General features: G+C 35.6%; 1 protein-coding gene across 1 annotated transcript; it reads left to right on the top strand.

The window, feature by feature from the left end:
- Nucleotides 1-594, top strand: LOC125812281 (agamous-like MADS-box protein AGL62). The gene has a single exon (XM_049491791.1). The coding sequence runs from the start codon at nucleotides 1-3 to the stop codon at nucleotides 592-594; it is 594 nt and encodes a 197-aa protein (XP_049347748.1).
- The last annotated feature ends 13595 nt before the right edge of the window (nucleotides 595-14189 follow it).

Genomic DNA, 14189 nt, shown 5'->3' with positions numbered 1-14189 from the left:
ATGAGAAGACCTAATGGCCGCAGAAGAATTCAAATTGTGAGGATGCAAAATCAAACCAGCAGACAAGTTACATTCTCAAAACGACGTGCTGGCCTATTTAAGAAGGCAAGTGAGCTCTCTACTTTGTGTGGTGCTGATGTTGCTATTGTAGTATATTCTCCCAGCAACAAAGTATATGCATGTGGGCATCCTTCCGTCGAGTCAATTGTGGACAAATTTCTCGGAGAGAATCCTACACCCGGCACTAATGATCCTAACCCCATCATTATAGCTCAGCAAAATGCCAATGTTGATGAGATCAATAGAAAGCTGAACATGTTGGAGAGACAACTTGAAAAAGAAAGAAAACATGGACAAGCACTTCAAGCATTGAGGACAGAACCTTCACATGAAAAACTTAGCTTTTCTGACCTTAAAAGCTTGTGTGAGGCCTTGGAAGCTGCGGATGAAGAAGTTGAAAGAGTAGCGAGCCAACTTTTGGAGGCTAATAAGGTATTCCCATATCAAACTATTGGAAGTGCATTCGCTCCTTTAATAGTTAGGGAAAGCACTTCGTTCAATTCCAATGAAGGGCCATCTCAATCAAGTGAATAGATTTTTCTTGCTTTATTTAAAGTTCAGTGACTTAATTTGGTATTTATAGAGTTAAGTATGTCATTTCGATGATTAAGTTTTTTTATATAGGATTTTAATTTTATCTTTGGGTATGTTTATGATCATGGAATGGAATAAGCTTTTATTTTGGTACTTCATTCGTTTGAATTTCTTTGTCTTATTTTTTTTTTATCGGCTTAAAAAAGAATGTCTTTTTACAACACTTAAGTTTATAATTTTCACATGCCATGTTTAAAATCACAAGAATAAATAGCATTTTGTTATATTTCACATAGTTTCAATTTAAGACCATAAGATTCAAAAATCTTGTTTATTTTTTTATATTTTATGTCAAGTAACAATCAGATAAATAAATTAAAACAAAAGAAGGTTATGGTACTTTGTTTGCTGTTAACATTGATATTGATGTACAAGTGTTGAAAGTACAAGTAGGAAATGATTATTGAATACGACATTGTCAATAGCTTGAAGTGCAACAACTAATTTAAAAGAAATTAAGTTCTTATTATCTGTATCTATATTCACATATATTAAACAATGTCACTTTACTATGTTTTGGTAAAGTAAGGATGACCTCCTTACTTATACTTTTTTTTTTGGTTTTCCATCCGGTGTCCAGAGCCCACATTGGAACTCCGACTAAATTTGGATCGCGCTCTGCAAGGCCCTTTCGGGGCTAGTGCTCCCAACAGGATTTTCTCCATACCCAAGGCTCGAACCCGAGACCTCTGGTTAAGGGATAAGTACTCCCACCAGTGCACCACAACCCATGTTGGTCTCCTTACTTATACTTATCCATATTAATAAATTATTATTTTTATTGTTAATAAAATGTCACTAGACGTATTGTCTAGAGGTATATATTGATCAAAAATAAAATTAAATAAATATATCATAAACTTCATCAAACAAAGAATTAAAAGCTCATCAAATCTTTAAATGCAAGCATCACTAATGTATGTAATTAAGAGTTCTCAAATGAAATAGCTTTAATGTAATAATCCTTTTTGTTTTATTTGATTTCTTTCTTCTCATTGCTGGAAAATAAAGGGAATATATCAGTATTAACTTTCTATTTAAGTGTTTTAAAATATTTTCTGACATTATATTTCTTCACTAATCATTTATTGGGATGAATATCTTTCTGACTTGTAAAATATATATTATTGTTTTTGTCTCATAGTCATAGAAACTGATTTGAACCTGCTAATTTTATGAGATTTAGTGTCTAAAATAATATAAAAATATAGTCAATATTATACTTGAATTATGAACATCACACTTCGAATATAAATCTCTGGTGCGATATTTTCTTTCTTTTTTGTTTTCTAATTTATGAAAACTAAGTTGAAATGTTAAGTCGAACATAACTATAAGTGTTCCATAAAATCATAAAATTTAGTAAAAGTTTCAGTTAAGAGAAAATTGTTGTAGACACAATGCATCCACACACACCCACACACACCCCCTGCCTATTTAAGTGTCAACTCTGTAAAAAAGCATAAGAAATTAGAAAGAGTGGTGAATCAAGAAATGCAGTGTGGTATTGAATTTCCTTATCAAAACATTGGAAATGATTTCTCTCCTTTTAGAGCTAGGGAAAGCACTTCCTCCGATTTCATTGCCGACCATGTGGATATTTTGACAACATCCATTGGATTTAATAGCATATGGGGGCACCTCTGGTGTGCGAGCAGAATAGAGATGGGCAATAGGAGTGGCAGCAGGAGATAACACGCATATCCCAACCTCAATTGAATCTAGTAGTTTGTCGTCTTCTTATAGGGGCATCCAAATCATCAAAGTTTACATAAACTGTTAACGAAGTTTTCAATTCCTTTTTCTTATTCAAAAACTTCTTCAGTTTGTAATTCTTGCAATTCAAATAAAAATGCACAATTTATCTTTTTATGAAAATACACTGCAAAGTCAACAGCGATTGCAAATTATTTACAAGGATTTATAGGGACCTTCCCCGCTGTTGTCCATTGATAAAAAAAAGTGTTATTATGCATTGTTTGTTAATCAATTGTCGAAATATATGATATATTCTATAAAAAAAATAAAAGTGAAGTTCAACATGTTTTCAAAATTCTACAACCATTACTTGAATGTCGTTTTAACACAAAAATTCTCTCATTTTACACTGATAGTGGAGGTGAGTTTGAAGGATTTTTTCCTATTTAATAGCATATGGGGGCACCTCTTGTGTGCAAGCAGAATAGAGATGGGCAATAGGAGTGGCAGCAGGAGATAACACGCATATCCCAACCTCAATTGAATCTAGTAGTTTGTCGTCTTCCTATTGGGGCATCCAAATCATACACTAAAATAAGTTAGAGCCCTGTTCAACTCCATGTTTATACCTAGATTTTTCCAATAAATATACACTGCCACCAGTGCTTTGATCCAATTTCTTCAAAAATATTTTATCGAGAGAAGACTTTATTTTTTGAGAATAATTTTCCTTTTCAAAATATTTAATCTCATTTATATATTTTCCAAATTAAATCATAGGAAAACAATATAAAGGAAAACGATCAAAATTTCACATGTGAAGCTGAAAATTTGAACATGGATCTTCCTCCTGCTATTGCGTGTGGACCTTGCCCACAAAGTTCACCCATGCCACTCGCCACAAATAGGGAGCAATCCGAAAGTTCAGGTATTCTCCTCAACTCTCCTTAGAATTCTATGTCTAATGAGGTCGCAATTTCTCTCAAAATTCTCTACAACCACTCAATCCTTTTGTACCTTCTTCACAGAATCAAACACCCATTTTCAACAAGAAAACCCACCCCTTTTAACTTACATACTATGCAATCCACCTCAGATCCTATGTCTTTACCTTCATCGACCACTCAAACATCCATTTGTCTCCTTTAGTATCTTCCCCCATTTTACTTCCTTATACTCCACATTTGTAGGCTATCATCACACCCCCAAGCACAAAACCCATCCAACCCACTTCAGTTGCACCTTCACCATAACATTGAGTCATCCATGGTTACCCGTTCAAAAAATAATATCCATAAGACCAAACAGCTCCTTAGATTTCTTGCTTACTCTCCATGTTATAAAATGTCTTCTTCCTACAAACAAGCTCAGTGTGAACCCCACTGGAATGTTGCATATTGCTATGCAAGATACATTTGATGTCCTTGTGAGAAACCAAATGTCGATTTGGTTCTTAATGATTCTCCGAAGAATGTAGCAGACTGCAAATGGCTCTTTCACGTTAAGCATCTTCTTGATGGATCTATTAATTGGTATATATAAAGCTAGAAAAGGCTTCACTCATCTTCCTGGACTTGACTACCATTCAACCTTCAGTCTGGCAGTCTCGCCTACAACTATTGTTTGGTTATCGCCATCATTGTTCAATGCAATTGTTGTTTGCATAAAGTTGATGTAAATAATGCATTCTTGCAAGGTAATTTAGAAGAACAAGTTTATATGAGACAACCTCTTTGCGTTGAGCATCCAACTTTGTCCAATCATGTTTGAAAACTTAACAGAGTCATCTACGGTAGAAAATAAGCATCTAGATATTCATACACCGACAACACAAGGTTTTTGTAAATCACATTGTGACTCGTCTATGTTTATCTATTCTATAATTTAGGATTGATGTCACGACCCAAGACTACCCCTAGACGTGACATGGTACCTCAGATCTCGAGAGACCCTAAGCTAACCACATGACATAACATGACACTAAGATAACATACATAACTTAAATACCACGGAAAACGGAATAAAGTCTCAAATGACTATTTCAACATAACATAGAAATTTGAGTACATGACACATACGCGGAAATACAAATATTTGAATAAGCCTTTAAGATAAGTGAGTTTCTAGGACAAACCCTAGCTCACTCAAACATGTTTGAATAGTAAAGTCTGAATGAACATAAGAACACATAAGTGGCATGTTCCCGAACCATGATGACTCATCAAAATAGTGTTAGGCTGATACGATCCTATACTTAACATCGACCGGAAGGATGTGCGTTAGAACCTATATTATGAAATAATATAGGCAAAAAAATGTATGTTGTCAATACTCTAAATATGGGAAATTGCATGAGCATGACAAAATAGCATGATAAGTATGAAAATGTGATAATGTAAAGACCAAGTAAAACATAACATGGAAACTGATAATCTGATTGTGGAAACATAGTACAAGGTCATGCAACATTCTAAAATTTGTAGTCATAACATATGTGGGAGATATCATTAACCGATATAAACATTTTGAGCTATAACATGGAGTTCAGTTTACTATTTCCACATCGAAAAGATAGTGTCTTACTTTCCAAGGTAAGGACCATAATCGTGAGCTAAGGTAAATCGACTAGCTAAAGGCAATTAAGACAAAGTCCTATGGGGGCACGTATTTATGAACCTGGGTAATCGCCTGATATCGCCTCTAGTCCAACTCATTGCTAAGTAATCTCCCAACAGAAACATACATAATCATACTCAAAGAATAAGTAAGAATCTAGTAATACTGAATCAGTCATGAAAAATCTGATAACCATAAGCATAGCTCCTTAAAATCATTAATTCATAACATAATATTTGAGAAACTTATCTGAAGCATCTAAATCATGATAATTGATGTGAGGCCAACAATATATTTTAATCATTATTTGCCTCACATTTATTATTTATATTTGTCTTTTTTGAGCATGAATTTTATGGATTATGTTAAATAGTGTATTTTATTTGTAGGGATAAATTGATGTAAAGTTAAAAAAGTTTGAAGCTAAAACGAATTAAATATGGAAGATTGAAAAAGGAAATCAAGCAGACAACTTAATGGTTTAAACTTTATAAAATAATATATATGTTGGTTGAAGTAGAGTTAGAATTGCAATTGAACTTCACCTACTGGGCCACGTGTCAGGCAGCAACAGCAAATGAACGCAACAAGAGAAGAGGCGGTTCACGCGTACAACAAATTCCAACTCAGTTTTGATTTTGGTTTCCTCATTTGTTTTGAACTCAATTATTTTATTTAGGATGTTCTATATCTATAAATAGTCCATAGAAATCAATGACAAGAGATCAATCATAGGGCATGAAAGTATAAAAATGCCAATACTTTTTAGGGTTCTTTTCTTCTTTTTCTTTTCTTAGAAATTAGTGGCTTAACCCCTTTATTTTGGGGCTGTAGCTACAAATCGATTGTTGAGTATTTAAAGTTCTTGAATTAATTCTTGGTTGTCATTATAAGCTACTTCTATATTCTTGTTTTAGTATTTTATGCTTGATCACCTTAAGATAAATCTATTGTCTCATCTTAAAATCGAGAGAAGGGGTTAGATAGACCAGAGAATATAGAGAGTTCGATCAATCCATTAAGTTGAGATGATTTGTGTTTAGGAGTGACACCCGAATGAACAACTTGCTTGGTTACAAAACAGGATGAAATATAAATGCTCGCCAGTTAGGCTTGTTTATCCTCGCTCAACGATGTAGTTAGACAGCTAACTGGAGTAGGCGACTAGAGGTCTAAAACCCGACTCATACAATTAACCATGTAAACAAGTAACTTGACAACTAAAATTAGTTCTAAGCCAAGAATATGATACATGAGATTCATTTCATGCTGCAGCCCTGAAATTTTCCAACCATTGTAAGTAATTTTATTATTTTATTCCTGCATTCTTTTCTTTTGTCACTCTTAAATAAATAATTAGACCAATATAATTTAGTAAAAATATTTAATTGACAAATTCTTTGGGTTCGATAATCTGGTTCTTTTAAGAGTCACTATATTACTTGTGTGACCACGTACAATTGCATGTACAATTGGGAGCAATAATAATCTTATAAAATGGTTGATATTTTATCTTAAAGCATCCTTGGTTCATGGGAATCTTCATAACATAATGCATGCATATGAAATAACATACTCGTGATCATATAAATACTTGCATAGCATAGGTTCATGAAAATATAATTGAAAACACTGAATTATGATCAAATCATGCACAATAAGATTAATCATGAATAATAAACTTAAATTCAATAGAACTCATAAGAAATTATGAAATCCAAAATTTGGGTAAGATTCATAATTGGAGAAATTGAGGTTTCTTTGGGACTCAATGGGTGAAGAAGATTCCATTAATGAAGTTCATCCATACCTTGATTGAAAGTCAAATTGAATTTGGAAAAGGAGACTTGAAGCTTGAAACCATGATCTTGTCTTCGGAGAGAAGGCTTAAGAGAGGGTTTTAGAATTTGAGAGAATAAGACGGACTGGGGGAGGTTAGAGGTCTCAGAGGTCCATTTTACTCTTCAAAATAGGCCTCAAACTATGTAGTATAGGAATTTAAAAAGTAAGAAAAGACTCCTACCTCTGAGAATAACTGTCGTATCAATATTCACGGGAACCATCCACGGACCGTGTAACCTTCTACCGTCCATGACGTGTCTGTAGAAGACAAAGGGAAGAAAAACTGATGTCGGAAGTGTAACACCCCAAAAATTTCTAAACTAAGGCCCAAACCAATCTGTAATTGCTTGTAAAATTGAATCAGGTGATCCTTAAGTTACACATATGTGTAAATGTCATTTCTTTGGTGTTCGAATGGATTTGGATATGATTTAGGGTCACAAGAACCCCCTAGCACAAAGTTGAGTTGAAATCTTCATTTCTGATTAAGTTTTGACATAAGATTCTACTTAGGTCAACTTCAAACGATCATATCTCCCAACACAAAATGAATTAAGTGGCCTATAGCCTACCAAATTAAAGTTCTTTGAATCTTTTTTCCACCGCCACCAAGTTTGCCTCATTTAATGTACGGAGTAAAAAGTTCTGACCATTTTACCAAAGAATATCAAACCAGAGTTTTCTGAGTCTATGAACGACGACCCTAACCGACGGGCCATGGGTTGTGTTTTATATTAAAAAGAAGAAAACGACGGGTTTTTAAGAGTCGCCACTTAATTTTTTAAAGTAAAATTAAGAAAATTATTTTTTCCAAAAGATTAAAACAAAAATCTAATGAAAATATAAAAAGGGGTTCAGGTACATATTAGCATTTCGGGAAGGGTTTGAAAGCACCCGAAATGCCTGCTAACATGCGGTTATCTGACAATTAAATATCAAATATTTTAAAAGATAAGCATGTTTGACTAAGTGAAAGTAAAATATTTACTTGATTTTAAATAGTTAATTCAAACTGGCTATCTTTTGGGGCATTGATTAGGAAAACCTTAAAATTAGATAAACACACTAGCATGCAAAGTCAATTGAATAACGAAAGAGAGAAGATGGGCCCAAATTTGATTTTTGTCCGCCTAGCCCGATACTTGGGCCTAATCGTGTTTTTGGGCTTTGGCCCAACACTTGGCACCTGTCCTAGAAATCTGATTTTTTATTGGGCCTTAGGCCTAATTCCACCTGTCCTAGAATCTAACAAGATAATGGTAAATAAGTGGGCTTGGGCCCAAAAGTAACAAAATACAACTTCTGGAACTAAGAGTGGGCCTTTGGCCCAATCTTTTTAATTCTTTGATCTGTTGCATATTCTTTCAACTCCCGGGACTTGTTCTTCGATTTTACGGCTGGCTGACTCGATAAAGGGAATTTGAGCCTTCATGGCTCTCTTGGAATGCAAGGGAAAGGAATGAGTTTGTGACAAACTCGGGCAGATTTCACATGCAAACAAGAAAAAGGGACAGGAATTAGTACTCAATAATAACATCCTAAGATCGAAGCTTTAAAGGACAATGAGGATTACAGTCAAGATAATAAATTCATCAAAGTGAGTATGAATTGACGACCCTTAAACTAAAGTAAAACAAATTAAATTAATTGAACAAAATAACAGATAACTAGCAGTGACCATGACTAATTAATCATCACTAGATTTTAAACAAAACTAACAAGACCCAACATTAGATCATAAATAGGCATCAGGAGAATGACTACATTCTGCCAACTAAGACCAATCCGAAAATATGCCAATATATTCCTCTTGATTGGAATCAATATCATCAAGCTCAAATTAGAACAAAATGAGGGTGAGGATAGGCTGAATCTCAAGGAAGAAAATCATGGCAAGCAAACAATAATTTTGACATAATGACAGGCAAAGTAACCTAAGCAAACTGTTATTTTTTTTCCCTTTTAAGCCAACAGTGAATAACAATAGAAAAAGATACATCTAATGTTCTCATATGATTAAGCAAAGTAGTAAACAACCCATGTAATACTAAAATGAACCCAAATGCTTTAAACATGCACAAATCATCAGATTAATATTTATAACGCAAGAAAATAATTCACTTAATTCTCAGACATGAATGAAAGAGAGATTTAACACCTGCAAATTAATAAGAGAATGAGGGGAAGGATTGTCACGCCCCAAGCTACCCCCAAGACGCGGACACGGGACCTAGGACCACAAGTGATCCCAAGCTAACCCTGCTGGCATGATCATGAGCATACTAAAGATAATAAACTGATGCGGAAGCTAATTCATAAATAAATCTAAAAAGATGGGGAATACCCATATACTATAGCTGGATATATCAAATCTGAGAGTTTAATACACAAGAAATATCAAACTCAAAATACTAGGCTGAATCTAACTATGTCTGAAATAAGCCTCTAAATTGACTAGAAATGTTGGGACATGCCCCAACTAGATCTAGCAAAACTGAAACTAAAAGACTGAAATACTGAAAAGAAACTCATGACTAGTGTCCCCGAAGAATGAGGACTCACCAACTGATTTCTGCTGAACTGAAGATCGGGAATCGATCTAAGCGTGATCTGGATGCTGAGAACCTGAACCTACATCACGAGAAGATGTAGCGCACGTATGCGTCAGTACTTGAAAGGTACTGAGCATGCAGGATGGAGTAAAGCTGAAATAACATATAACTGAACAAAGCATACTGAGCAATGAAATAATCTGAACATGATATAGATACTGAATACTGAGCTAACTGAATGCAATGACCAATTTATAACATGCTGACTGAATACTGAATGAACTGTAAATGTGGTCAATGCAATAGAGTCTGACTGAACTGTGGGAGCTACTAATAACCGACATAAAACCACATGAGCTAAATGTGGAGTCCGATGTATACGCCCCATCGAGAGGACCCAATATACCCTGCCAGAGGTATAAAGGCATGCTGGCGTGATCACTAAACTGATGTTGTCCACAGAGGGGACTTACACCTACGTGGCTCGTAGTTCTGGGACTATATGGGTACGCTGAAACCCTAGTCCAACTCGGTATTATGCTACTCCCAATAGATTAAGTGGTTAACTAGTTATGACTGAATTTCTGTAAATACTGGATAGCTCGAAACTGAACATGCAAACTGAGAATGCAACAATTAATCCGATAATGATGCATTCATAAACTGAGGCATGTATAACTGAATACTGAAATATCTGACCTAGCATGTGTAATTCAAGAACTAAAGAAATACATAGCTAGGGTTCTGAAATTCATGCGATAAACTGAGCAATAACATGATAATCTGATTTGGAACATTTAAATAACTAATTCATGATGATCTGCTATAATTCTAGAAACCCTAGGTCTGTTCATAATCATGGAATCAAGAATCTGACTGAATTCTAGGGACCTAATGGGCGAAAGGAACCCACTAGTGAAATCCCACATACCTGGTGACGAATTCCACGGAGAAATCTTTCGATTTCGGGGCTGGAACTGATGGAACCTTACTGCGTTCTTGAACTAGGTTTCTTGGCCTTTTTCTCCCTTCTTGCTTCTAATTTTCTAAGTTTTGATTAATGAATTTGACTTAGGTAAGTTCTAGTTATGTTTCTAGGTTTAAACTAATTAAAACCTCATGATTTAGGGTCTAAACGACGTATCTTAGGGGTTAAACGAAATAGGAAAAGACCAAAAAACCCCTAAATTAACTGCTGTCGGAGTGACTGACGGAATGGACCTACGGTCCGTCAATCAATCGACGGTCCGTCGATTGGGTCCGTAGATCGAGTCTGCCCGACAAGGCTTCACTAAAACGAGCATAACTTTTTACTCGGAGTTCGGAATTTAGAAAACTCGGTGGCGTTGGAAAGATAATTCAATTATCTATCTAACCATAGGTGATGAGACACATAATTCATTTTGTGCTAAAAGTTATGACCATCTGAAGTTGACCCATCAGAATTTTCAGCCAACTGGCTGCTAACCTTCGATCTACGGTCAGACCTACGGACCGTGGATCGAACAACGGTCCGTGCTGGTCAACCGTAGTTCATGTCAGAGGCTGGGTAAGGAGGTCTTGATCCATAGACACAGACCACGGACCGTGGTCTGATCTACGGACCGTGGGTCTGTCCGTGAGTCGAGACTTAACCAATTTTCTGAGCTGGCTGGGGAGGGGTTGCAGTGGCAAACCACGGACCACCAACACGGGACGTGGTCTGACCTACGGTCCGTGGATGGTGACCGTAAGTTGCACCTGCAACTTCTCAAAATCTGCATTTTTGTCTATTTTGAATACGGGGTGTTACAAGGATAAACCTTCTTTTAGCATTTTTCTAAGACATCAGTCTAGCAATAGGATGATATGATAATGTAATTAACAAATCAGAGGCTCACCACTTCGAGCTAGTTTCAACACAAAGAGTGAAAGAATGAACAGTTTATGGCTGATTTATGAAACAACACGACAAGAACCAACAAGTTAAAACTAAATGCTTAAAGAATCATATGGAAACGCTCAAGGCTAGCAATACAAATACACTTTGCATTCTTCAGATAGATTTAAAGCTAGAAATAACCCGTTTTATCGTAACTTAACAGACAACCAAAGAAAGACTCAAACCAAAGCTTTCAGATTTGAATTAACATCAGAAATTTTAAACAAAGCAAAAGACAGCTTGCTAACTATGGCGTATAAATATTTACTGTAACATGTGAAGAAGCTACGATGATGAACGAACGATTGATCCAAAAGATTAACTACCAGAAGCTAGTGATCAACCCCAAGCCATTAGATGGACATAAGTGAGTTCAAAACAATTTTAGGCATATCTCAAGAATAAAAGCGAACTCAATCTGTCAAAACTTACAACCAATAATCAGTTCATAGAGTTCAAATCGACAAGAAGCATACATTCAATGAACACGACTTTCCAACAGAACATTTGAGCAAAGTGATGCAAAATATCGATCAACCTATTCCAAAACATAAGCGAGAATATTCAAAAATAATTTAAACACTCGTATTCAAACTAAAACAAGCTTTCATCCATGAGTATTTTGATCAAAATAAGACAGAACAAAACGAAACCAAAGAAACTCCACAAAACAGGTTTATCACACAACACGTAAAATCTAAACAAAATGCTGAAGAGGGAAGAGATATTACCTTTTTCCGGGCAGCAAACTGGAACAACGAGCTTGAACTATGAAGCTTCCACCACCACGTGAAAGGCTCCAATGGAAGTTTCTGGCGAAAAAGAACAGAGAGCTTAAGACGAGACCTCAAGGCTTGAAACTATTGAATTATAACTATAGAAATCCTTATGACTCTGTACCAATACTGTATTCTTTTTGTCTCCTCTCTTTCCAACTCTATTTTTTTCCAACCTTAACAATGAAGAATAAGGAACTATTTATAGAAGGGAAATTAGGGCACAATTTTGGGGGGAAAACGAAGGGCAATTTCGGATAAGAACAAACCCACGAAATTTGAATTCCAACTCAAATTCTATCCCAAAAAATAGAGAATTCTCACAATTTCAACGGATTGAAATAGAGGTGGAGGGGTAAGATCGATTTGATTGTCCTCGAGTGTCCGCGTGGCTTGATCTCACCCTACAAGGACAGAGGATGCTGCTGCGTTTCTGCTGCAGGTACAAATTGGAGAGAGATGTTGAGGAAGAAGACAAGAAAAAGCAGTGTACGGCCTGTTGCTGTTGCTTTGCGTCTGTCTCCGTGTACTCGCTGTTGGAATCGTGGGTTGCTCCGTTTGGAATCGTTGTGAGCTGCTGTCGTTTGGCTGCTACCTTTTCTGCGTTTGGTCCTTGACCTTGATGCTGCCAAGATGTCGGGTATTTTTCTTGCTTTGTCTATGAATGTTGGAGCTGGAACTTTGTTGTCGTGACTAAAAAACCATTTATTATTTAAATATTATAGACGTGACTAAATCACTTTAAACTCTTGAAAAATATTTGTATTTTATAAACTAATTATTCCGAATCGTTTGGAAATTTAAGAAGCTCGAAAATCAATTATTATCGGGGAGGGTCAAAATTGGGTGTCAACAAGTTGAATGACGACCCGTCTTGTCGGCCGTCGGTAGAGTACTGGGGGTCAACTTTTGGAACCCAAATCCTACAAATCCAACCGAAGGGCCATAGGTTGAGCTACGGGCGGTCGTTTGGACCCGTAAATAGACTTTTGAGCCTTAAAAACTCAATATAGAATCCACAGATGGGATCTACGGTTCGTGGGTCAAACCACAACCCATAGACGGTCTTGTGGACAACTTTTGACAGCTTTTAAAAAAGGATAGTTCAGTCTTTTCCCACTCTCTCTAAGCATAAACTACAATGTTTTTCACCCAATTAAGGTCTAAATAGTGTTAAAACATTATTTTACGTTCTTTAACACTTCAAAGACTTAGAGCAAGGATTTAAGAGGAGAAAAGCTAGGGTTTTCTATCGTTCTTCAAATTTCATCGATTTCACCAAGAACTTTGTTCTTCCCAGGTATGTAAGGCTATCATGATGATGGACTGAGTTTGTCCTCACGCCCTACATCTACTTTCTATTGGTAAAGAATAATCTAGCGTTATATCCTTAGTTTTGATAATTCTTGAGATGAGTTCGTTGTTGAATTCAGAGTTGTTATTACTAATTTTTGAGTTGCTATATATTATGTATTGAGATTCTTGAGTTGATTATGCATGCCTATTTTTCAGCATGAACCCTATTATTTGAAGTATTCACTGAGTTGTTGATGAGAATCTTTTTAACTGAATAATTATCTTAAATTGATTTTCTCATAAGATAAAAAGGAATTTTTGAGGAAAGTTTAAAGAGGCATTTTGAGTAAAGCTTAAGGGAATTATTGAATCCCCGATTTATCATTTTTACAGTGAGAAAAGAGAAACTTTGATTTCTAAACAAGGAGTTCAGAGTTAATTCAGAACAGTTGCCTCATTTAAGAGGATAGTTGAGCAATTATCTTAAACCAGAGAAAGAGTAATGTTTTTATACATTGAGCAAAGGTAAATAATATTGGGAGTAGTATTGAACATTGATATGAGGGAGAGTTCTGACGAACTTACAACCCCCATAAACCATGTCTTGCCAACATGGGTACATGATCATACTTTTTACATGAATCCTTAGAGCCTTCAGGCATAGCTTAGTGGATCCACTTAGTTGAGGTGTCCTATATTCTGACACGATACAAGACAGTTTTGGCAGCGTGGACAAGACGTTATATCATCACTTAGCTCATAGTGATGGTTGTTGATTAGAGAATTTCCCAATAGAGTTAAAGTATATTTTATATATCACTTATTATGCTAAAG

This window comes from Solanum verrucosum, unplaced genomic scaffold (assembly GCF_900185275.1).
Source record: "Solanum verrucosum unplaced genomic scaffold, falcon-dt-bn FXZP01000115.1, whole genome shotgun sequence".
NCBI lineage: Eukaryota > Viridiplantae > Streptophyta > Magnoliopsida > Solanales > Solanaceae > Solanum > Solanum verrucosum.
This window is presented reverse-complemented; position numbering and strand designations above follow the sequence as displayed.

What these genes read in the sequence shown, in the direction of transcription:
- LOC125812281 (XM_049491791.1), top strand. Translation starts at nt 1, where the DNA reads ATGAGAAGACCTAATGGCCGCAGAAGAATTCAAATTGTGAGGATGCAA.